This window comes from Erigeron canadensis, chromosome 6 (genome assembly GCF_010389155.1).
Source record: "Erigeron canadensis isolate Cc75 chromosome 6, C_canadensis_v1, whole genome shotgun sequence".
Taxonomy (NCBI): Eukaryota; Viridiplantae; Streptophyta; class Magnoliopsida; order Asterales; family Asteraceae; genus Erigeron; species Erigeron canadensis.
In genome coordinates this window covers 40,648,312-40,674,888 of record NC_057766.1, presented here as the reverse complement: position 1 = coordinate 40,674,888, position 26,577 = coordinate 40,648,312, and the positions used below count along the sequence as shown (strand labels likewise).

The 26,577-nt window shown below is 34.8% G+C and overlaps 2 protein-coding genes, 3 long non-coding RNA genes and 1 pseudogene across 15 annotated transcripts; 5 read left to right on the top strand and 1 right to left on the bottom strand.

Annotated features, from left to right (window-relative positions):
• Positions 1-3,015: 3,015 nt before the first annotated feature.
• LOC122603528 (L-type lectin-domain containing receptor kinase S.4) lies at positions 3,016-5,516 on the top strand. Its single transcript, XM_043776254.1, has one exon. The coding sequence runs from the start codon at positions 3,169-3,171 to the stop codon at positions 5,260-5,262; it is 2,094 nt and encodes a 697-aa protein (XP_043632189.1). The 5' UTR covers positions 3,016-3,168; the 3' UTR covers positions 5,263-5,516.
• A 36-nt stretch (positions 5,517-5,552) lies between these two features.
• On the bottom strand, positions 5,553-8,183 carry LOC122603530. Its single transcript, XR_006324464.1, has 4 exons — positions 6,557-8,183; positions 6,243-6,461; positions 5,950-6,143; positions 5,553-5,786 (listed from the first exon to the last, which is right to left on the bottom strand). It is a non-coding gene; the product is annotated as an uncharacterized LOC122603530 (long non-coding RNA).
• A 1,241-nt stretch (positions 8,184-9,424) lies between these two features.
• On the top strand, positions 9,425-12,037 carry LOC122604896 (annotated as a pseudogene).
• A 1,882-nt stretch (positions 12,038-13,919) lies between these two features.
• LOC122605696 lies at positions 13,920-17,491 on the top strand. Of its 11 annotated transcripts, none has more exons than XR_006324683.1 (5): positions 13,920-14,176; positions 15,552-15,613; positions 15,946-16,676; positions 16,767-16,837; positions 16,950-17,491. It is a non-coding gene; the product is annotated as an uncharacterized LOC122605696 (long non-coding RNA). The 11 variants fall into 11 exon arrangements; XR_006324680.1 differs by having other exon boundaries at positions 15,164-15,613; XR_006324685.1 differs by having other exon boundaries at positions 15,164-16,237; positions 16,411-16,676.
• An 813-nt stretch (positions 17,492-18,304) lies between these two features.
• Positions 18,305-19,507, top strand: LOC122605649. Its single transcript, XR_006324666.1, has 2 exons — positions 18,305-18,726; positions 19,154-19,507. It is a non-coding gene; the product is annotated as an uncharacterized LOC122605649 (long non-coding RNA).
• Positions 19,508-23,153: 3,646 nt separating this feature from the next.
• On the top strand, positions 23,154-25,061 carry LOC122603387 (probable E3 ubiquitin-protein ligase RHC2A). Its single transcript, XM_043776072.1, has one exon. It carries the CDS (start codon positions 23,720-23,722, stop codon positions 24,878-24,880), a length of 1,161 nt encoding a protein of 386 aa, XP_043632007.1. The 5' UTR covers positions 23,154-23,719; the 3' UTR covers positions 24,881-25,061.
• Positions 25,062-26,577: the final 1,516 nt, after the last annotated feature.

Sequence of the window (26,577 nt, the reverse complement as noted above, 5' to 3'; positions counted from 1 at the left end):
ATCGTGAAATTATTTCTTTATAGCTTTGCTAATAAGTGATTCATGTTTTTAGTGAGAATGAAGAAAATCCACAAAACATCTCAATGGAAAGTATATTTCACTTTTTCAAGTTCTTAATTCTTGAGATACAATCAAATAAAATTTTAGTACTCATATGCGCGTCCAGAAGTCTACGCCGGACAACTCGAGAAGGGGTGTGGTTGTGTGGTTTGTCGGACCACACCAAGTGCGGTTTGCTGCTTCCTACCGCGGTAGTACTGCATGCTCTATCCAGATGCTAAAAGCTTGAAAAAATAAATGAAAAACTAGTGTTTATGTGTCAATGAACTCTTGTTCTAGTAATTCAAAAGAGAGGTGGAACACTTGGTCTCTCTGGAGACGTTTAATTACTAACATAAATTTTTTTGGTTTGTATTCATTATTTTTCTTTAATTTAAAGCATCACAATCATTTTATCGTGCAATAATGTGAGAAAAGTTCGACTGACGTCATTTATGGATTATAGTCGCTAACTAGCTCTCGTCCTTGTCTCCTTGGTTTGCTTTTTTGAAAATGGTCTGTGATATATTTTTGGCCTTTTCGTTTCAATAATACTAAAAATGGTATCAATAATACTCTATGGCAGTAGTTATCCTAAAGTTATTAACCACATTTGTGTTATCAATATCGTAGTTACGCGCGTTTAAAGCATGTTTTAAACAATCGTACCATATTATTAGTCGTAAAGTTCTGAATGTTGTTAGTTGGCCCTCGAATATAAATGTCATGAACCAATTTGTGGACCACGTGGGGGGTGTAGAGGAGGGCCTCAAACAACCACAATTTCCTAATACAGTATAAATTTCAAATCCAAATATAAGAATAAGAATTATACAATCCGCCATAAAAAAAAAGGATAATAAACCAACAAACATCATTTTAAAATCACGGGTGAGTCTCAATACTCACAATCTAACATTGTTCTATACTTTGTTGTTTGTTATTTGACTTTTACTTGATCTAATTTTATTTAAGTATTAGATTGGTCCTTTACGTAAAATCCTCCATGGCTTTACTAAAAACACCACGGAATGAAAATGTGCTCAACTTTGTCGGTGGGGATTTTGTTCCATCCCTCTTACTTTCTTAGTAGTTAGGGTAGAGGGAGCGGAGAGTTCAACCCTCTCATCTTCCTTCAACCATCCAATAAAATTACTCCCCTCATTTCAACCCTCCAATCTTTTTTCAACCTCTATTCAACCTTTTTTTAGTGGCATCCGAAACTCCCAACATTTTCTTCACATTTTAATAATTTATTCTTAATTTTATAAACTTTACATAACTAACCCTTTTAAATATAAACTAACCAAATATATAAAGAAAACACATACATTTCATTTAGATATTAAAAATTTAAAGATACAAAACATAAAATAAAATAAAAACACATACATTTTATTACGAAATATAAAAAACTAAATAAATAAATCGGCAATCGGTGTTGGTTGAGTCGTCGGGTCGTCGAGGTGAGATAAATTTAGTCTCCCAACGTGTTCTGTAAGATCATATCGAAGACGATGATGAACTTCTTCATCTTCTATCTCATCCACTGCATCGTGGTTATAAACCACTTGAACTCCCTTATCCACAATAGGAACCGGTGATATTGCCCTTCCATCATCCTTTATAATCATGTTGTGCAATATAATACACGCTTGCCGTGTCGTCTTCAACCGCGTCAAGAACACTTTGCAAGAAAGGTAGGCTACTACCCGTGGATAAATTTGGAAACGACAAAGGAATTGAAAATTCCTAAGCCGAAGAAATTGCTTCGGACGACGATGATGATGAAGATGATGAAGATAATGGATCCATATGATGAAAATATGTTAATATTTGTGTTTGAAATGAGAAATATAGAGTAAAAATGGTGTTTGGTTGTGTTTTTGGTAGTATACATTCGGCCCTTTATATAGAAATTTAAAAAAAAGAAGTTTCCTAGACTTGTCACAAATGGTCCCTGGAGCTTGTAAAGTTGCACCGACAGTCCTTTTAACGGTCATATGACCGTTTGAAATGTTTCACCTTTGGTCCCTGTCTTCTTCAGCCCTCCGCGAGCTATGAACTCGCCGGTCCCAACTCGCATCCATCTCCCCTCACCGGCATCCGAAGCTCACTCCATCTCGCGTGCTCGCCGCCATCTCGCGACTCCATCTCGCTCCGGCTCCCTCCCCCCTTAAAAATTTGAGGTATTCATTTCGTTTTTTGTTTAATGTACTTTATATGGGCTTTGCCTCTTTTTCTTGTATCTGTATTATATCTTTCAGGGTCTCTAGCATCTTGTTAGTCGATCTTTAGTAATAAAAGTGTTTGTCGTTCTAAAAAAAAATTGTAAGGACATCCACTATGACAACTTACAGAAGGGTTTACGAGATAATTACGTCACCTGTTGATCAGCTACGTTACTATAGACCATGAAATTCATGAAACTTACTGCAACGTTTATTCACAACATAACACTATACTCGTACATGAATACCACATGAAACTTGTAGTTTACTTTAAAAAAAAAATACTTGTATATCACACAACTATTCACACATCATAATTATTAAGCCACCCAATATATCGTAAATCAAATTGAATTGAACCTCTTTAATTCCCAACCAAATCACGAGCAAATAACAAAAACCTTTAGAATGCTTTTGTTCCAATACGCCATCGCCCACATATAGATTGTTCGGACCGAACTAAATTGAAAGCAAGTTTCAAAAGAATTATAACCGACACGACAAGAAGTGGTTCTGGTTTGTTCATTCACATTTGTGATCAGGTTCTAGCCACCCTCAACTTGTAAGTAGTACCAAAAAGGTTTGAGATATGTCCATGTCCATGATCTATAAATCATATTTGAGGACAGAAAAAGTAAAATAGAAAATATCTCACCCCTCAATTGCCTAACCCAAAAATGTACATATAAATTCTGAAATATGTTGTATCACCCTCCACCATTATTTCCTCCACTTTACACATCCATCACTCCTTTATATCTCATGTTTTCTACTTTCATCTCAACCAATTGAATAAGACACATGCTACAATTCCATTTAATACATCATATCAATATATATATATATATAAAACACTCATCACACTATACAAAACTAGTACTACTCGGATGACCAAAACATGTCCTTCCATCACCAACACTTGACATGCCTTGTTTTTCTTTTTCTTGCTCTATGTACACCATCTTTCTCTTTATCTTTCATCTTCAATGCCTTCAAAGACCTTAACTCCGACAATCTAACCGTGAATGGAGCTGCTGATATCACTTCCAATGGCATCCTCCGGCTCACAAACGACACTCCCCGGTTGATCGGTCACGGGTTCTACCCACACCCAATCCCTTTCAAGAACCCGACTACTAAAAAACCTCTATCCTTCTCTACCTCTTTTGTTTTCGCCATGGTACCAGAATATAAAAGACTTGGTGGCCATGGACTAGCTTTCACCATTTTTCCGGAGAACGGGCTCGCTGGAGCTCAACCAAATCAGTATCTTGGACTACTAAATGTCAGCAACAATGGCAAAGAATTCAACCACTTGTTCGCCATAGAGTTAGATACTGTTAAAGATTTTGAGTTCTCCGATATCAATGACAACCATGTTGGCATTAACATCAATAGCATGGTATCTAAGATTTCCACCAAAGCCGGGTTTTATATCGATGGGAATTCAACTAAACAAGATGTTAATTTGAACGGTGGGAACAAGATTCAAGCTTGGGTAGATTATGATGCTCTAAAACCCCAACTTAACGTTACTATTTCACCGTCTTCAGAGAAGCCCGATACACCAATTTTATCGGTTCCCATGGATCTATCATTGATTTTACAGGATTTTATGTATGTGGGGTTTTCAGCCGCAACGGGTAAGCTTGCCAGCTCTCACTATATCTTTGGTTGGAGCTTTAACATGAGTGGAAAAGCTCAATCTTTTAATCTTAATAATCTGCCTTCAGTACCTGGAGCTAAAAAGAATCACAAAGTTTTCCTAATTGGTGTTTCAGTTGCTGCCCTTTTATCTCTTGCAATCATAGCCATTGCTGGTATTGTTTTTGTGATTAAATTTTTCAAAAATGTGGAAGAGATTGAGGAATGGGAGCTTGATGTAGGCCCGCATAGATATTCCTACAAGGAGTTAAAGAAGGCTACAAAGGGGTTTAGAAACGATGGATTACTCGGTGTTGGTGGATTTGGGAGTGTTTACAAAGGGGTTTTACCTAACTCTAGAACCTTGGTTGCAGTTAAGAGAATTTCAAATAAGTCACAACAGGGTATGAGGACGTTTGTGTCGGAGATCTCGACTATTGGTCGACTCAGGCATAGAAATTTGGTTCAACTGTTAGGTTGGTGTAGAAAGAAAGAAGATTTGATGCTTGTATATGATTTCATGGCTAATGGTAGCTTAGATAAGTATATTTATGACAGTCCTAAACTAAACTTAACTTGGAAGCAAAGATTCAATATCATAAAAGACGTAGCACACGGATTGTTGTATCTACATGAAGAATGGGAGCAAACAGTGCTTCATAGAGACATCAAAGCTGGGAATGTTTTGTTAGATTCAGAACTAAATGGGCGTTTAGGTGATTTTGGGTTGGCTAAGTTATGCGAACATGGATCAAACTCTAGCACCACTAAAGTGGTGGGCACGTTGGGTTATTTGGCTCCCGAGTTGACTCGGACGGGAAAGCCCACCACAAACTCAGATGTTTTTGCTTTTGGGGCTTTGTTGTTAGAGGTTGTCTGTGGGAGAAGACCAACTGAGCCGAAGGCGTTACCCGAGGAGCTCATTTTGGTGGATTGGGTGTGGGATAAGTGGACAACAGGGGCCGTTCTTGAGGTGATTGACTCAAGGTTAAAAAATGAGTTTGATGAGATGGAGGCATTGGTGGTTATAAAGTTAGGGTTAATATGTTCTAGCAATGCACCTTCAGCGCGGCCTCCTATGAGGCAGGTCATAAGGTACTTGGAAGGGGAGGTTTCTTTGCCGGAAAGGTTAGCTCCACCAAGTGAGAACGGTCAAAGGGGTAGTCAAGGGTGGGAGTTTGAGGATTATGTGCATTCTTATCCGTCTTCTTCTTTTTTAGACAAAGTAAGCAACTGGTCAGCGGGAGTTGAGGATGAGTATATTGATGTTGAAGCAGGTTTGACTTCACCTCTCTCAGATCTCCAACAGAGAGGAGAGGAGAGCAAATTTAGAAGTGAAGTTCGGTAATTGCCAGGCTTGTTTGTATTTTATTCTTAATCATTTTAGATTTTAGCTATGTAGAATTGTAGATTGTTGCATGCAACTAGTTGCAGGCTTTTTGTTCTTAGAATCATGGATTGTATCAGTACCTATCTCTTCTAACCAGAAGATTGTGTAACCATTCAACTTCAAGACCCCGTTGGGACAAAAATGTATAGATTACAAGTCATAATATGACACGTGTGTGAATTCGCTTTTCAAAAGGAAATTTTTTAGGAATACCTATGTCTTCTAGCTACGGATTCTAGAAACATCTGGAATAAGAATATTACTTTTGATTAATACATAAATTATGACAATAATGGAATCAAAGCAGCATTTACATTACAGAATATAGTTATATAGATCACCAATTTCTTCAAATTTAGAAAGAATATGATGTCCAAAACTAAGAAGAAGAAAAGAAAGCTAACAAAACTTACCTACTTATCGTACATTGTTATCACCGTTTACATCTTTCAATGCATCAAAAGTTTCATGATCGTCAAACCCTGCAAAGAGAAGATTGTTAATTATGGCTCGCAAAAGACATTTTTTTACTCAAGAGTCAAGAGTCCGTAAACTATCTACAGTCTACGCACAAGTTTTAATGTTTTCTGCAGTGACTACTTTTAAGCTTTTACTGTCTCTTGATAAAACAAAAGTTGTAAGTACCTTCACCTAAGGCTTCAATATCATCAAATTGGGATCCTAAAAGCATGAGATTACCCAACGGTGGATCAACTGTCATCCAATCAGACCTACTAATGTCATCTGTGTGAATCTCTCTCGCTGTTACCTAAGCCTAAACATAATGGATGTTGTCATATAAAATGGGATCAGGATTCTCCTTCTCTTTATTGAGAAACCTAGAAGATCACTTGCATTTCAGATGTTGTCCCCTTTGGGAAAAAAAATATAAGGGATGATTTTTGCATGAATATAAACAAGAAAATTTTGGGACTTACATTTGCTTTTATCTCATGTTATATTGAACAAATACGATGTCACTGGGCCTTTGGTGTTCTAACGAATTCTCTGTTTTAAGAATCTGCAGAAAAGACTAAAGAGATCTTGTTTGGTTTACACCCAGCCAAACTGCAAGTTTGACTAAGTATACGAATGGCTAAACGAGCCAAATTTGGACAAGCCCCTCCATATGTTGACCAACACTCAGCTATGCCGATCTATAGACAGAAAATAATTAGTCTAAAAATAGCTTAGAGCACCATACTAATATAAAGAATAAAATAAAAGTCAGGCATAGAGAGCAATGGCTGACCTAGATATAGGTATCCCTGCTTCTTATGACGATTTTCCTTCAAAAATCGCCAGCGGAATGACGATGATATGTTGTCTCTTTGACAATTTTATCTTGGATTGTAGTGTCAGGAACTAACCTTTCAACACAATTATAAACTGATGATCTGATCTGAAGATTTATATCCCCATCAGTAATGTAGAAAAACATCAGATTGATACAATACTGCAGTGTGAAGAGGCGAGAAAGTTGTTGCCATCTAAAAAGGGTAATTGGATGGGAACCCCCTGATCCCATGTACCATTTGGTACCCACTAATCCACCAGCCAAGCTAGTGTCCAGGCAAATCTCAACCACTTAATAATCCCCTGATTATCTCAAGTTTGCCTTTGGCAAGACTCGAACCGAGGATCCCTTCTGAAAAGTGGCGGATGGTGGCCACTGGGCTAATAAACCACATAGTCTTTCTTTGCGATAAGTTTCTCGATTACTTCCTTTACCCGGTATACCCCTGCATAAACATACCCCATTCCTGGTTTCTTTTTGCCACTGGCGATTCTCAAGAGTCTCAATAAAGGATCCATTAAAAGGGTGATAACTGTACACATGGACCAAAAAGATGGATTGCTAATGTAATCCAATGTAGCGTAACCCTCTTCTCTCTTGAAGTATGAACACTCCATCCACTCCTCTGAGGTTACCATGGATTGGAGGTTGTGCTTGACACTTACCATACATTTCAACGATGTTAACACCAAAAGTATACCTTATCATCATGTTCAAAACAAGACTATGATTGTAAATGAATCTTGATATTGATTTAGCTTGTTCAACGATCGTACATACCAATTCAAGTTCTCTGAAATCTCTTCCAATATTAAATCCACACAATGAGTTGCACATGGAGTCCAAAATACAGTAGGGAAACTATCGGCAATCTGTTTCCCTAATTCAACATAACGTGGTTCATTATTATTAACGATTTGCAGCACATTTCGGACCCCAACTTCTTCAACAAATTCCTTAAGCAAAAAAAAAACAAAGCTTCCGTAGAATCCACAATGTCGCCTCAGAAACATTAGCCCTTCATGACAATACACTGTAAGTTTCAGAAACATTTTACCATTATCTGACACCGACTATCAACCAAAACAGAACAACCACTCTTTCCCCAACTTCAACATCACTTCTGACTTCTCACTTCTTGAACCGTACTCTTTAAAATCCAGCTTCGAAGATCATGATAAGACAGACCCACAACTCCCAACCCTTGTGAAGCAAGAGCATCAAGCATGGCTGAAAATAGACAGAGTTCACAGCATCTAAGGGTACACCAGCATCAAACAAAAACCGTCCAATAGCTATACTAACTTGATGGTTAGCACGTTTTGAATCATCATACACGATATCACTAACAGCTGACGCATTCAACCCTTTTCTAACTTTACATCCTTTCAATCTCCCACCTTGTCTACTACCCTCTTCTTCATGATTCACTAACAAACTAGAACTCGGGTCAATCGGTTCACTTACAGAAACCATCATAAGTTCGGTACCAAACGAATCAGGTGCCTCAACAGAACATCTAGTTATACTCGTAAATAACTCGTGGCATAACCTTTTTGTCCCGCTAAATGTTCTTTAATCCTATGAATCCCACCACCCTTAAACATTTTGACACAATATATATATATATACACACTTAAGTTGTTCCTTATCATCACTTTTATACATTTTAGCTTCCAAACTAACACATACTTTACAGCATTAATCCAAATCCTATATTCTGTACTTGAAACAACTATAGATGATGTATATAATAAAAAAAATATATAAAAATACTATAGATGATATATATAGAGAGAGTATACACAGAACTAATACTGTATATGGAATGTGGATTAATTAAAAATTAAATATAAATATAAAGGATGATTGGATGGAAACTTACTTGAATTTTTATTAGATTTTTTGGTAAGAAAATTCGGGAAACCGAGTCATGGGGAGTTGATATATAGTTTGAAGATGAACTGATGGAGAAGTGGATAAACCGGGCTATTTTGTAACCCGGCTTTACTTATTTTACCCGAATATTGCAGTCAACGTAAACGGTCAAACTTAAAAGTTGTTTGTTTGACCATAGTAGATTACATATATCTGTTTGTTTAAACTTGTAAGAAAGTAACAGATTGACATGGAGAAACGTGAAGAGTAATATATATATCCAAGATGATAAACTTGATGAACAAGGAAACAAAGCTCATACGTCAAGTTCAATTTCTCATAACTTAATATTCAAATTAAAGTGGTTGGGGTTAGTAACCCACATAACATCAACTTTATTCATTCCTTCATAATAATATATATGCATCAGAGTAAGAAGGTTTGATACATCAAATTAATGATGATATTATGTTGCCGTTCAAAAAAAATGATGATAGTATCAAATAAAGTGACTGGAATTCTACTTGAACCACTATAGCAGTTCACTAGCTATTCAATTCGTAATTTATTTTGATATAACAAATTTGTTTTAACTAAATTAACCAAAACAGATTTATTTTTTTATTTTTCTAAATCAACCGCATCTTTCCCGTTCATGTGATATATAATTCTGTAATACATAAAAAAAACAAGCGTAAATCATAGTTTATAGGAGTAGTAAGTTTCTTTGTAGTAGTAAGTGTGAATGACAACATGACACGAATATTAATTAATTAGAGTAGTATCTTATAATAAATGGAAAGAACACGCAAATGTAGATAAAAAAAAGTTAGGAAAGTTCAAGATGAAAACGACCCGGCCCGTTTGTCTATATTAATGGTGGATATAAACTGATAAACTGCATTATTAGCTATCCGTTAATCTATCAAATTATGAGAGATTTGAATGGAATCCGTGGCATCCAATCTAGAAGGAACCCTTTTAAAGAGCAAAGACCCTTTCTGTTATTTCATGCTAGTAGCTTTTGAAGCATCTGGTTTAATTCGTTTCGCATTCTTGCTACTACTTTGGCCCGTAATTAGACTACTAGATGTGTGCGAGAAGTGTGATGCAAGCGTGAAGCTAGCCATTTTTGTTGCCACAGCCGGAGTTCCCATATCCGAGATTGACGTTGTGGCCAGAGCGGTTTTGCCCAAGTTTTGTTTTGATGATCTTGATTTAGATGCTTGGAGGATGTTTATTAATTCGGGTGAGAAAAGGCGGCGGGTTGTGGTGACAAAGATGCCGAGGATTATGGTGGAGCGTTTTGTCAAGGAGCATCTACGAGCTGATGATGTTATTGGAAGTGAACTGGTGGTTAATCGGCAGGGCCGGTCATGAGGATTCGGATGCTCAGGGCTCAAGGGTAGAAGATATGCTCATGTCCTAATACAACACAAATTTTTTTATGGGTTTGGAAACTAACCAAGCTAGCTAGGCGACTCATGTTCGATTTTATTTATAAAAAAATAAAAAGTTGTAAATTACAACTCAAGAGATTAAACTTTGGATTGAAATTACAACATACAAATCACCTAAAGTGATGTTTACATGCTTTTTTGATGTAAAATCTTCAGTTATTTTGTCATAATATACATTATTTTAAAACCTACTTTCAATACTTAAAAATTGCTAACCTAATGAATCACTTTTGACTCATGATATTATATAAATAACATTGATTTCATTATGAAAAGAATATATATATATATATATATATATATATATATAATATAAATTATATGGCTAACCAAGTTACAAACAAAGAATGAGGACTTTTATTATTAATGGTGAAGTTTTTGAATTCTGATCAAACTATGGAAAGAAGGAGAAGAAACAATCGAGTAATTAAATGAAGTTTGAAATCTCAGTGCTACATTTGTTTAATATAAGTTAAAACCCTGATATTTCTCATTTGATGGGTTAACGAGTATGGTACCTGCGCAATGCGGCGACAATAGTGGGGAAGGCTGTCTGCTTTAATAAAGATTTTGGGTAGTTACGTAAAGAAAAAAAAATAAAAAAGTCCAAGAACAAATAAGGTATTTAAAGACAGAAATATTTAATAGGGGGAAATTGCTTTATTAGGGAGTAGAGATAATAAGCAAATAGACTAATAATGAGCCTAGTACAAAGTATATAATAAGTTGGGTTGAAACCTTGTTGCCCCCAAATCCCCAATCTATATGTTGTTCTGGGCTTAAGCCCACACTGCCCATAGCCAAGGCCGGCTATGTTAATCGGTTTGGGTTTGCCACGGGCTTAACTGAGGCTAGTGATATGGGTGACTCTGTCCGTGAACGTGTTGCAGCCATGTTTGGAGATCAACAACCTAGTTTATGGCTAAAAAGCGACCATTCCAGTTCTTCATTCTTATCTTTGTGCAAGGTAATTAATGAAATAAATCAAGTGCTGTAAATGTGTTTTCAAAGAAGATTAATTTTTGTACAACAACAACAACAACAAAGAACAAAAAATTGATTAGTTAAAAATATATGTAAATCCATAATTTGCAGATATCTAATTATCTAATCATGATAAAGATGTTTCAGACTAATGCTGTATCAAAACATGCAGGAACAAGTAAATGCATCTTATGTGACAAAACACGGAAACCATACAACCCATGATGATCAAGGCACAAGATCACCGGAGCCAGTGATCTTCCATGACGGCCGTCTAGTAAAGAGGCCAACTCCAGCCGCAGCCCTGATGATCCTCCTCTGGATCCCATTTGGTATCATACTCGCAGTTTGCCGTATGATCATAGGCCTTATCTCCCCAATGTGGCTGACTCCTTACTTAGCCAGCATATTCGGTGGAAGAGTTGTAGTCCATGGTACGCCGCCACCCCCACCTTCCCCTGAATCCAATGGTGGGGTGCTCTTCGTATGCACACACCGTACACTAATGGACCCTGTCGTTTTATCATCAGTTCTCCAACGTCGAATCCCAGCCGTCACTTACTCCATTTCAAGGTTATCCGAAATCCTGTCTCCTATCCCAACCGTCCGTTTAACCAGAATCCGGGATGTGGATGCCAAAAGAATAAAAAATGAGTTATCGGAAGGTGATTTGGTAGTATGCCCGGAAGGGACAACTTGTAGAGAACCATTTTTGTTGCGTTTCAGTGCTCTTTTTGCGGAACTAACTGATAGAATAGTGCCTGTTGCAATCGAGTCGGGTTGTTTCATGCAACAACTGCCAGGGGTTGGAAAGGGCTTGACCCGGTTTTTTTCTTTATGAACCCAAGACCTATTTATGAGGTCACGTTTTTAAACCAATTGCCACTGGAGGAAACATGTACGTCCGGAAAAAGTCCTCACGAAGTCGCGAATTATGTACAAAGAATATTGGCTGCGACTTTAGGGTTTGACTTTTGAGTGTACAAATTTTACAAGGTAAGATAAGTATAGAGTTCTTGCTGGAAATGATGGAACGGTGAAAATGGATCATGGTAAAATGGGTTGGACTGTGAAAAATGTTCTGGGGACTATTAAACCTTTTATTTTTGGTTAACGAGATATTACTTGTACATCATATATAGTTCTGTTTTCTATACGTCTTATTCTATAATCTCTCTCTATTACATACGGAGTATGACATTAAAATTCAAATTTCCATATGTTTATTTCGAGAAATCTTTATGCATCATGTGTATTGTGTTGTGATTGGCAAAAAAATTGAGTATAAATAACAAGATAGTAACCAGATAGGCAAAAGAATAAATAAAACAAGTATGGTCACATTTCTGCTCAACTATAATTAGATAAATCAAGCTAACATTATGTTAACACTTCGCCTCAATTAATTGTAATGGTGGTGCAAGAAATTGATGTCTATTTTCACTATGCAATGAAAACCGTTCATCTTGTAGAAATCTTGTAAGTCATAACACTAAAGTTTACTAATGACTAAATAATTATAAAGGGTTACTTAGTCTAAAAATTATAAAGTTCTTTTGATAAAACTGAGATTGAAATTTTTCTTGCATGTCAGCATGGTAAATGTTAAGGTTCTGTCAAAAAAATTTAGAATCTTTGAATAAAATCCCCCATGATTAAACAGCATAATTTGATTAAGTATTATGTACATATTGTGCCAGAGAAAGCTCACTTCCATAAGAGTTAACCTAGACCGATGCCCGCGCGATGCGGCGGTGGATGGTCACGGTGGCGGTATGATGGTGGCTACTGGTGCTGACGGCGGCGAGAGGTGTAGGGTATTGATATAAAGGGGATAATGTAATTATTTTAAGAGTTAAAAAATAATTGTTTTAAATTTATTATTAAAAACATTTTAAAGTCTTAATTTTAAGACTACCATAAATATAAAAAAAAACCCAAAATGTTTTATAAAATAGTAAAGAAGTAAAGATATAGACTATGTTAACATTGAAAAATATATTTAAAATTTTAAACTACGATCTATACAAATATACAAATCTAATGTTTGAAGTGTGAACTTATGAAGAATAAGAATAATCAGCCTTATTGGTCCATATTGGGTTTCTTTGCTTTCCGTATCCAGATGCATATTGTTAGCCCCCAAGTATGGGTCAAGGCCCGCTATCCATCCACCATAGCCTAGAGTCTAACTTCGGTTGATGACCTCATGACCATGCTTGTCGTGCAAATAAAATCTTTGAACCGGGAGACAATTGAACCGTAACAAGTTGTGAGGAGCAGATTCACAACTGGGCATGGTTTATAGATAAACTGAAAAGCCAGTGTGATTAAATAATTCGAAGTTAAAAACAGTTGTGCCTGCTAAGTGTGCTAGTAACAATGCAAAATTGTATGTGACTTTTTAAGTTTGTGAAATTTGGATAATTAAGTATAGTTATATTACGACTTACGAGTACGTATTATTATATATCAAAATCGAAAAGAATGTAGATTTGTGTTTTTCATTAATTTTACCCACCATAGACCTTTTCCTTAAATCATATCCTAGCATGATTCTATCAATCGTATATTCGTATAAAGTTACGATTTTTATGTAACTTTAAGTTTATTAATTCTAAGCTAGCTTTGACTAATATCATACTATCATAAACAAGTTTATATATCAACATCAAGGTTTTGATCCTTAGGGATATTCTATAGTTAAATATCTACGAACCCACTGAACAATTATAATTTATTTAAACCAGTATTATCTATATCTATATCTATATCTATATCTATATCTATATCTATATATATAAGGTTATCAGAAAGTGCTCATGTGATACTCTCTGAGCCTGCCACGTTAATATTTTTCTACGTGGCGTCACCAGAACGATTTGATTGACAAGTCAGCTGCCACGTAAGCAGTATATTTGCCAATGTGAAGTGTCCACTTAAGCAAATATAAGCTATAAATTCGGTTTTAATTAAAAAATATATGGGAGGCGGGGTCAACCCGTGACCTCCTGAATCTCGTGAACCCCAAATTTAGGAAACAATAACCCCAAATTTGTTCCCAATCAGTATAGAGAGAGGGATTAGTAACCCAGAATTCTTTCCGGCTTCCTACATATTGAAATCCCTAAATTTGGATTTAGGGTTTTAAATTAAATGGATGAAATCGATATATATTCATCAGATCGTGGCTTTCATTCAAACTTTTATTATATCCACTATCAATTTCAAGAGATCTGATCCTTTCATCGAGGTTAGTTTTTTCGATCTCATGTTTGTTTGGTTTAATGTAACTGTATATTAGTTCAAATAATCTTAATTTGTATGTTTGTAAATATAAATCATGTATATTGTTTTATATATAGGATATTAGTATGGGTTTTCTAAATATAAGTTTGTTTGTGATTTCGATTTGTGATTGTAAGAACAATACAAAATTCGTTTTGCAAATATAAATTCGTTTGAGATATCGAATTGGGATTTCAGTATCATATAGTTTATTTGATTAGCGTTATTCGTGACTTTATATGAGAACAAAACGTCAAAATGTAGATGTTTTTTCTTTTTGAGGATAATATTTTCCCAATATGAATTGTAGGTTTTTTTGAATACGAAAATACATTTTTTTCGCATTTTAATTGAATCTCTGTGTACATTTAAGATTTTCTATTTGGTTTTGAAGTCTTCTTGAAAATTATCTGAAACAGCAAGTAATGGGATTGGGGAATCATGCGGATCAAGAAAATTCCCCCTATGGCACGTTCATGATAATTCTTATTCTACACAAACGATGTAGATGTTGAACGAATTAGTCGACATGCAATTAATATATACAATATGTCACAGCAAAACAATTTTTAACAAAAAACATAGATTGGATGATACATTTTTCTATAGAGATAAGTATTTTAGAATGTAACTTTCAATCCTGTCTATAGTGTAAAAAAACTAAATTTGTGTTCATTGTATATAATAACTTTCAATCCTGTCTATTGTATGTATTCAGGTATATGTTGCAACCATCTAAGCTGTCACTTGTAAGTTGTTGATAAGTCGGATACATACAATAGACAAGACTTGAAAGTTATTACATACAATGAACACAACTTTAGTTATTTCTCATCATAGACATTCGTTCAAAGCTTGTTACATTATAGGATACTTATCCCTTTTCTATATGTTAAAGATTCATGTATATTCAAACTATAGTTACATTTGTTTTGCAATTATGTTGTATTAGGTTCAAAGTCTATATCCGTGTCGTGAATGATAGTGGGTTGACACCGTTCATATTATTTGACAACCATGTCATAACACTAATTTGAATGAGTGCACATGATCTTAGGAAAGGATAAATAGAAGATCCTGGTATAATCCCTGATGAGCTCAACGAAATTGTGGGTAGATCTTTCCTGTTCAAGTTCCTGATTGAAACTTATAATAGGGACGGAAATTTTCATTACTATACTGTCGTCGCATTCACCGATGATACTTAGACTATTGTGGCTTTCAATAAGGCCTTTAATGTCGACACAATATAAGCATTCTGCCAACATGATATTGTTATAAATAGTGTTCCATTATTTATTTTTTAGTATTCTATTGCTGAGTTATGGTCTATCCTGTAGCCGACACATATACACTTCCCCAGAATTCTAACTACATTGGAGTTGGACGCAGCTCTGTCAAGGTTTACTCTCCATGTATTTATATATTCTAAATGTTATCCTGTAGTTATACGTGTATCAATAAAAAAATTAGTTCAGGTCTATACCTCAAGCTCATATGCAGATGTTTACTTACGGATGTTTTAACTACTTTGGTTTTAGAATGGAAACCTCCTATGAGGATACCAAATGCCTAACGAGTATAAAACCTTGGTCATCGTGATTGGCTTGATTTTCATCCATGCTATACTTTGATGGTGTTCTCCATTGTAATTTTTTTTAAGAGTATAACCCGATGGAACCTTAAATCTCTATATAAAGTTATTCATATTTTGTTTAATCCATACATCTATAGGTTCCCGTTCTGTCAGTCACCTCCAGTCACTTAAGAGATGTCACGAATTCATTTTCTCAAACAAATCTATATGTGTCGTCCATAAACAATCTCAAACTCCGAATTATGGAGACCATACATTTCAGACAAGAAGATTGGCGTACATCAATTCTGGATATCACAGATTAAGCCATCGGTAATAGTTATGAAAAATCCTACCCTTTAATGACTCCATCATCTACATTCGACAAAGGCAAAGCCGCAAAGGCATAGCTATTGATATCACAGGTTGCGTTTAGAAATCCTCACATCGGTATGTTTACTCCTTTAGTAACCGACTATTATACTTACTGATATTTTTTTTTATTACGTTACCTTTCGTTATATGATCAATCGAATATTAGTCATGCTTAAAATATAGTATTATCCTGTTATGTCGTTCCTGTATAGGTTCCCGAAGTGACAGTCACCTAAAACCTCTTACAGATGTCACAAATATGTCATATGAAGCAAATGTAACAGTATTGCGCACACACAATACTCAAACTCCGGTACCTACAGACCATACGTTACAATCAAGGATAAGTATCGTGCATCTTTAAGGGATAAATCTTCAAATGAGAATATGACTTCTAAAACTAGTGGTACGAAACCCATTAATATTTATGCTAAATTGTACCCTACGATTGCTCCAGACTCAAGATTAGACAAACGAAAACGTAACTGGTATAATGCCACAAATTCTCACTCCGGTATGTTGTTCGGATAATATAATGGTATTCATTTCAATAATGCTATTTGGATATAATTATAACTCACAGTTGTTTCCTATTGTGTTACAGGGCTTACACATTTGTCTCATAATTTTTCCGAAGTTGATCAGAAAGGGTTGTAGTGTCACCATTCCCATATGGTAGTCTATGTAATTCTGTATTACTTTATTGTATCAATATATAAATCATTTATATGAACTATGTGTAAGAAATCTGAAATATTTATTCATGTTGTGTGTATTTATCGTGAAGGATCAACTTAGTATGACCAAACACAGCCGGTTACGACGATTTCATCTGCAAAGGTAGCAAAGGAAAAACAAAAACCAAATCTTTGCTAGCCCCCGAAGGGAACTCCATATGTTACGTGTGTGACTTCCGTTTTAATGTTAAATTCTTTTTACTATTAAATCATATAATAACTCTATTATAACATTATTTGTTAGGATTTTATATCCATTGTGGGTGATACTTTAAGCACTGTGGAAAGTCTTCATAGTAATCGCCCCCAAGTGAAATTGAAGATGATCCTGAATCTATAAGTGTTTGCTGAACAAGTTGTAAAGGCGATTACTTCGTATCGATATAGATGACGAGTAGTATGAAGGGACGAGGAGTAGTAACTTGTGTTGGAGTAGTTGGTTAATTGAATCATGCTTTTGTTTTCCATTTAGATTTGGATTTTTTTCGACCTCGATTTTGATGTCATGTTTTGACATCCGATATTTTGTTGATGTTAATGTTTTTGACAATCGTTTTATGTGGGTGGAATAAATATGTTTGTTTTTGTTCCATTCCAATTACTATGAATCAGGTAGACAACTAGATAGCCCGGTGCAACGCGCGGGTTTCACCTAGTTTAATTAAAATAAAGTTGCCTTCCTATCACAGGAGGAGCTGAGTAGGTTATACCGTGGTCGAGTAAAGCAAGTTTTGACTTTCATGAAGGAATTTATGTTGTTTGACAAATTGATCTCCATGCATATTACAGCTTTTATATTGTTTGAAACTTTGACCTGAATAAGAATTAGATACATGTCAAAAATAGTCATTTTCGAGTTAAAAGGTAAAACGAGAGAAATATAAAAGTCAAAAATCTCAACCACAAATGCATCGATCTGGTTGTCATTCCGGTCTACCCACGAAGTAAAAAAAGTCCAACATCTATTAGCTACCAAGAGGTAAGAAGTCAACACAATCTCTATATAGTTTTTCTTAGAACTAAATGCATTTTTGTCTATGTGATATCACACCATTTACAATACCGGTCCAAACATGTGCAAAGTGGCGATTTCAGTGCCATAAGTGGAACTTTTTGGCAAACTTGGTCCAAACTTAACTTTCCGTTTATTTTACTCCGTTAAGCAGTCCATATGCTAGACATGTGATAGATAATATAGTCTTTTCAGGCAAAAAAACCATTCTTGCAACTAAAAACTTTTTTCAACACATATCATAAACATAATTAATTTTGATTTCCATCTTTATATATCTTTTTCTTATAGTACTCATATACAACTATTATATATATGTGTATATACATTAACTGGGTATATTTATTGTTTTATACAATGTTTTTCTAGACATAAATCCTCGACGCTGTTTTATATATATGCTCACACTAACTTTCCATACTTCCTTATCAACATGACTACTACTAAATCTATATATGTGTATGTATATATAATACCCACCAGCCCATTATTTGCTTTCCATTCCTCAGTCAATCATCATCACCCCCACTCTTTTTTCACGTTACTCTAGTATACAAAAGAAAGAAAAAACACAAAGGGTTTGGTCCCAATCTTTTTTTTGTTACTCCCCTACGGTGGCAGATCTGAAGGTCGGCGACGGTGAATGGTGTTGTGGTTGTGGATCTGAACGGCGAAGGAAACAGCGGCCAGTGGCGAAGCCACTTGATGGTTAGAGAGGGCCAAAGCCCATCCTGGTGCTTGATATCAATAATTTATTACCTAGAAGTTTAGTGAAATTCTAGTAAATCAGAAGATTTGGCCTATCCTGTTTTACAGTAAGATTTAAAATTAAAAGTCTCGTCCCATTTAGCATACTATTATTAGGGTACTTTTAATAATCTCTATCTTTTTTAATTAGAGATCGCAACGTTTGAAATGTCAAAGACATACAGTTTTCCTAAGAAATCGAATAGTTAGCACCATATATGTTATATTTATAATCTATCTTTCATAAATAGTTTATGTTATCACAATTTATTATACTGTTTTTGTTTACCTTTGATATTGTTTATGCTCTGACTAGAATTGTGCCTGTTCAATATGATATTCAAACGCGTATTAAAATAATGTTAAATAATGATAAGCACCTAAATGATTTTGATGATTTAATAAACATCGTACGCATACTAAATTTTCAAAAAATTGCTTTGAAAATTTATTTTGGCCCATCCAAAGTATTAATTCTGGCTCCGCCACTGACAGCGGCGGATGTGAAGGGCTACAACGACAGCAGCAGTAGCAACGACGGATCTGAAAGGCGACGACGACGATGGTGGAATATATCAGGCATCTAAAGAAGCTTGTATCAACAAATCCGAGTTTTGTTTTACTTGATTGTCTACAATCAATGGAAATTGGAGGTGATGATGCTTCTTTGGTGGGTCCACTAGTGATTTTCTTTTTTTCTAATGGTTGGGATTTGTCAAAGCTAGCTGAAGTCTCCGTTGAAGGTTTTACATAGTGATTATTTGTATATATATTGTTTTAGATTAAATTTTGAAATGTTGTTGACGATGAAGATGGTTGTTACTCATTGATTGGGTTTCGTTTTTTTAATCCTTTTTTAGTTTGCAAGAATGGTCCATTTGTGCGAAAAGACATTATTACCCCTCACGTGTATAGCACATGGCTGGTTAACGGAGCAAAATAAGCGGAAAGTTAAGTTTGGACCAAATTTGTCAAAAAATTTCACTTGTGGCACCGAAATCGTCACTTTGCAAATGTTTAGACCGGGAGTGCAAATGGTGTGATATCACAGAAACCAAAAATGCATTTCGTTCTTTTTCTTAGGTTAATACATTGGTAACTATCATTCCATCCAAGAGATGAATATAATTTAGTTATTTATATTTTTGAGTTGTAAATAAGAAGAATAATAAAATAAGTTTTAACCATATATTTCCGTTTCTAAAGTTTATCAATTAGAGTAAGAGTTTAGTATCTGTGATGTAAGTAACTTTTACATTTTTTCTATTATGTGAATGTAACTTTCATTTGGTTCATTGTATGTAATCAACTCGCAAATTAAATGATTAATGTAAAAGTGTATACGTGGCACACCATATGAGCTGCCACGTAGAAGTTTATGATTGGTCAACTTTAAAGTTTTACATTAATCGTTCAAATTTAGCGTGTTATTTGCATACAATGAACCAAATGAAAGTTACATTCACACAATAAAAAAATGTAAAAGTTACTTACACTTCCAGATACTTAACCCATTAGAGTAATGTATTTTTAGGGTTTAGGGTTCATGTTTATAACAAAGTGGTATACCTTATCTATTAATTAATATATTATATCTATACTCCCGTATAATACAAACCAGGAATTCTATTTTTGGAATCTCTTAATCTCTTAAAACATTTATGCCATACATCCTTTATCTACTAATTAATTACGTACATTCATTAACTCCTTAAATCACACATGTGTCACATGGTTGAAGCAGGGTGTGCACAATTTCAACTTATCCGACTTCTAGCACTATTACTATAGTTATAGGGTAAAGTAAAATATGTATACTATTATTAGAGGGTAAAGTAACACAGAATATTATTATTAGATATATATATATAAATTATATCTAATGATTAATAAATTTTTATATGAATGTCTATTTATGTCATTTTGTATATTTTTATAAAAAAGCTTCAGCTACAGTTACTAGTTACCAGCTAACAGCTAATTTTGCCAAACATACCCAATATATTTTATATTTATTTAATATCCTATCTATTTATGTAATTTATAAAGTTTGAAGTTTCAAAAGGTTAAAATTGGAAAATAAGTTAAATCTAATTTATAAAAATTTTAATGTAAAAGTACTATCTTATACCTTGGCGATTCCATTAACAATCATATCAACACACTAAAATGAGAAACTACCCAAAATCACATTACACATAATTACATAAAAAACTGGACCTCAATATCTCAAAATAACCTATAATATCCAATAAATATTCGCTTCCTCTCCCAAAATCAATAACGTACGTTAACAGTGAAGGTCAGTGAAGGTTAGATTAACTACATGGAGTCACACAAATTCAACTCTCTATTGATCTTACGAGGGGACGAAATCAAAGAAAAAATATGCCGCATTATGGGTTTTTTTTTCTTTAAATCAACTTTAATGGCTCATGGTGACTACGTATAGGGTTTCACCATTGGTGAGATGTTATCTGTTCAAAAACCTTTGCTTTAACCACCTCGGACAATATCGGGTTGCTAGGGGACGACGCCAGAAAACCAATGTCGTGAGCCCGCACCCTATCAACGTCGTCCACCTATTACAAATTCTCTTATTTCAAATAGAATTGAAATCTCCCATCATGCATATAAATATAAATAATAAAACCTAAACCATGACGAGACATTACATTTTCAAACATGCCCGGTATACTGTACGTTGCGGTCTTGATCGATGGTTTCAAACACGAACCAGACCTGAGACCCCTAACCTATTATCCAAGTCTCGATCAGTGAAATTATCTTTTGTAAGTTTGGTTTGGTTTAGTTGGGGTTAAGTAAGATTTAGTCCCACGCCATAGAAAAATTTATTGTATGATGCACTCACAAAAGGTTGGATAACACGAAACGAAAAAATGGACATGAAAAGCAATTTATTGACCGTTCAAAAAGTATATCAAAAGAGGACGAGTACAAAAATAAAGATTGAGTTACAATAATGGTCCCTGAGCAATAAATAATGTACAAAAAGCGTGAGTATGAAATTATAATTAGTGTTGCACATTGTCTCATTTAACAAAAACTATAACTACTATAGACCTATAGTAAGTAAATAACAACCTAATGTCATTTTTTATGGGTTATTGATCTCAATACGTTTTTTATGGTATATGAGAAAGATTGAAGTGCAGATATGGTAGATAACCCGCTTTTATGTTTTATTAAATGTAAAGAAAAACCTCTAGCTTTTCAAGCATGAAAATCAAACCATTGACTTATGTTTTCAGAGACAAACTTCAACCACTTAATACCCAGTTGGTTATAACAAGAATTATAATTGTGGTTTCTAATAATGTGAAATCAAATCAGCAAATTTATCTAATAAGCTATTCAATCCTTATTAGGGTAATCCAAATCATTATGTATTCAATCCATATACCAAACTATACAAGAGATTTGATTAATGAGTATAACTTACTCAAATCCAAATTAAATAACCCATATAACCCGAAGTTATTCAGGTGAAGTTATGTGGCGATGATTAATTCTGACACACCTATGTCTCATTAATTGAAGTTTTGCACTGCAACCAATATCCATAATAGGGAGGTTTGATCATAGTCGGAAGCGCAATGCTTTATCAATTCAATTTTAAGGGTCTTAGTACACCTTGCTTATGATACCATTCGTAACAATAAGTGAAAACATGGCTCATTCGGTGAACGGTTACGGGGATGGAGGTGAAGACTCGGTGATGGGCCAGTCGGTGAACTCTTTAGCCGAGTGAAAGGATTTGTCTTTTTCTTTCCCTTTTTGTATTATATGTATTGGAATAAAAACACTTGTTTCATTTAGTCAAAAATTGCGGCTTTGCGTATATGCGTTTTTTTTCAGTTGCTTCGAAGAAAGAAAACTTGTTTTGTCTTTATATCATTTTATAGCTATTTTTTTTAGCCCCTGAAATATTATCGTATTATTTATAAACTTTATTCTATTGAAGTAGTCAAAAATTAATTTTTATAAGTTTGTTTTTAATTAACGTAATAGATTGTATATTGATTGTATTTTACTTTAAATTTGCTATCTTTAATCAAAATGTGTTGTGTTTTAAATTAAATAATGGTGGAGACTAAATGGTAGGTGAATTCTTAAGAAAAAAAGAAAAGATGAAAGTGATGAGAAGATGATACTGATGTGACAAAAAAATGTAGATGAAAAAGTGAATGGTTACAAATGGTCTGATAACAAAATTGGTAAGGTGTTAACACATATGACAATACAATGAATACAAGGTAAAACACATAAAAATGTCTCAAACTGTAGGTGGTGAAAATGTAAATAAGATTTTGAAATGATAACTTTGACTCTTTCCACTTAAAGTCATCCAACGTGTCCGGTCATCGCAAGCGTTAATGTCACGCCAATCTCTCTCACGCGTTCACTTTTCCCCTTCATATCATTTCATTTCTTTCTTTCTTTCCTTCTATCACATCCACTTTCTCTTTCTCTCCCTCCCTTCACACCGGATAGATTCCCTTTTTATTTCACCGGTTATGCTCTTATCTTTTTATATTTCAATTTCAAGATATCATATCCATGGTTTATATCATTAATTTCTTGATTGAAGATTCTTTTTCTCAATTTATACAATTTTCATCTTCTGTTCACTGTATTTAGCCTTCATTTTTTCCCCACCAAGATTCATCATTTCAAGAAAAAGATTCGGTTTATGAGCCTTTTTATTGAATAGAATACTCAAATCGAAATTTGGGGTTTGTGTTTTTGCTTATTACAATAAAAGATTCGCTCTTTGAGGATATTTATTGAATAAAAAGCAGTTCTATTGATCTGGGGTTTGTTTTTTTGTTACAAAGATTAGAAAAAGTCCCGACCTTATAAGATTTTTGAAGTTTAATCAGGATAATCGATCCGGGGTTTGTGTTTTTGCTATAAAGAATTATCATTCGAAGAAAAAGATTCAACCTTTGAGGTTTTATTGAAGAAAAATCAGGTAAATAGATCTGGGGTTTGTGTAATTTTGTCATATTTATAGATATAAAGATTTATTATATATAGATGTCAACGGTTGGTTCATCTTCATCATCATACTGGTGCTACAGATGCAACCGATTCATTAGGGTTCGAACCAATATCCAAGATTCATCTTTATCTTGCCCTGATTGCAATAGTGGATTTATAGAAGAAATTAATAGTCCCACCAGATTAAATCGGTTCCCAGCTGCTGCTATGTACATGGTCGGAAACGGGCAACAAAGCCCGGGTCCGGCACCTAGCCCGCCGCTGCTACGGCGGGCTAGAAGGACCACCGGAGAACGGTCACCGTTTAATCCGGTAATCGTTCTCCGGGGTCCCACATCCACTCCGGAAGAACCTACTACCGAGGAACCTAGTACTGGTGGTGGGTTTGAATTGTATTATGATGATGGAGCCGGGTCGGGTCTAAGACCATTACCCGCTAGCATGTCGGAGTTTTTGCTCGGGTCGGGTTTCGATAGGTTATTGGATCAGCTGTCCCAGATTGAAGGGAATGGGTTAGGGAGAATTGATAGTAATCCACCTGCTTCAAAAGCAGCCATTGAAGCAATGCCAACTATTGAGATTTTAGAAAACCATGTTTTGATTGAATCATATTGTGCTGTTTGTAAAGAACCATTTGAATTAGGATCCGAAGCGAAAGAAATGCCTTGTCAACATTTGTATCATTCTGAATGTATATTACCTTGGCTTGCTTTACGAAATTCGTGTCCCGTTTGCCGCCATGAATTACCAACTGAAACTGTGGATTCATCTAATGTTAACCGGGCTCATAATGATACAAATAGCCAATCCGGGAACGAAGAGGAAGCCGTGGGTTTGACTATATGGAGATTACCGGGTGGAGGGTTTGCGGTTGGGAGGTTTTCGGGTGGCAGACGAGGCGGTGAGAGGGAATTACCAGTGGTTTTTACGGAAATGGATGGCGGATTTAACAACAATGGGGTTCCTAGAAGGATTTCTTGGGCTTCGAGAGGGAATGTTGCTCGAGAACGGAATGGGTTGGGCAGGATAATACGCAATTTGTTTTCGTGTTTTGGAGGCGGGTTTTTGAGAAATGAAAGAAGGGCGTTGGCTTCAAGTTCGAGTTCAAGCTCTGATGACCGAGTTAGCCATAGGAGTCGCTCATTGTCATCGACAGTTAGTGGTTCTTCACGTAGACGCAGGACTCACTTTCGATGATCACACCGAGCCACGAAGATTACAAACTTGGTCAAAGCTTAATGTATGTAAATACCAAAACATGCGGAGATTACAACCTATGAATCTTTTTTTAGAGTATTTATTTTGCTTAGTTATTAATTTGTTACATGAATTATTTTTTTATAAAATTAAATTCAACCGACGAAAGCTTTTTATGTCATGTTTTAATTTGTTTTGTTTGGTGCAGAAAGATAGTAGTAACACATAGCTACATACTATAATATCTAGAATAGAATTGTCGCCTTTTAGGTATATTGGTTTGGTACAAATTATGTTACAACAATTGTGAAGATAACTGGATTGTGTGGTGAAGGTTGCCTACACAAAAGAACAAAAAGGGGATAATTTGAAGCACAATTTGTTAGAATTTTTAGTCATAATAAAGATTGCTGGAAACAGGCTGTTATCTTTGAATTGAAATGTGGAATGTTCTGTTTACCATATAACCACCGACGTGCGCATGTTGAATATCGCTTTTATTGATAAAATACTACATATATATGTCGGTAACTAAAAGTTGAAAACTTGTTTATCAATGTCTACTTTGAATTGTGGCTTTCCAGTTCCACCGTCACGTTGGAATAAGTTATTCGAACCGAGTTGATCCGAGCTTGATAAGGTTAGTTAAAGCTCGAATTTGAAAATAAAGGGCAAGGTGATGAACTATCGAGCTGCGAGTTTGGTAATCGAGTTGCACTCTAGCCTCATAGGCTTACACTGTGTTTGACTAGATTTAGATTTCTCTTGATTAGTTCCCTATTTATGCTTCGGTGAGTTCAAAGAGGCAAGTTATACTGGTGGAAAGGGGCCATGGCGTTTATACATTGGGTGGAGATTTAAGTTATTTCTAACTTGAAGGGTTAATTTAAAGCAATTTTGATCCTTAGATTTAAAATCAAAAATTAGAATTAAAAAATTATTTCTTAATCTTAAAATTTGATTTAAAATCAAAGATTAAAATTTTATAGTCAAAGTCGGGAATCTTTTTCCCTAATACATTAAACAAAGGAACTAAATACTCAAAGATAGAGCCAAAGTTGACTATGATGGTCCATCTCGACTGCTTTGTAATCGACAACCTTTTTAAATTGGGCATGTCGGTATGGATCCTAAACTCTTTGGGCCTCTTGTGGGTATGACATTGTGCTCGTATCTATCACGAAACAATACAATTTTAACATTTTGATAATACAAGAATTTATACCCGGGCGTTGCCTCGGAAAATAAACAAAACGCTGGTGACAAAAGTTTAAAAACATTAAGTCGAAACACAAATTTGTGTGACAAAAGTTAGGAAAATAAAAGTTGTAGTCAAAAGTAAAGAAAATGAAACTTCGGTAACAAAGTTTAATAAACAAAAGTTATGTCGTAAAAGCAAATAAAAGAAAAAATTTGGAGCGAGACTAAACAAAAGTTATGTGGCGAAAACAAAGTAAAGCAAAACTTTGGTGTCAAAAGTTAAAAAAGATAACTCCGTTAAATATCCTTTTGTAACTATCGTTAGTTAGACCAACAACAGTTAACGATCGTTAAGTCTTTTAATTATTTTGGTTGTGCATTAGCAACTTATACCTTATGCATTAAAGGGAGTACTTTTAGCTACAGTACTCCCTCCTTACATAAGAAAGTTGCTTTTTAGTATTTATATATAATTTGTATTATTGAATTTTATTTTA

Coding starts and splice junctions, on each gene's coding strand:
- LOC122603528 (XM_043776254.1), top strand. CDS start 3,169: ATGTCCTTCCATCACCAACACTTGACATGCCTTGTTTTTCTTTTTCTT.
- LOC122603387 (XM_043776072.1), top strand. CDS start 23,720: ATGTCAACGGTTGGTTCATCTTCATCATCATACTGGTGCTACAGATGC.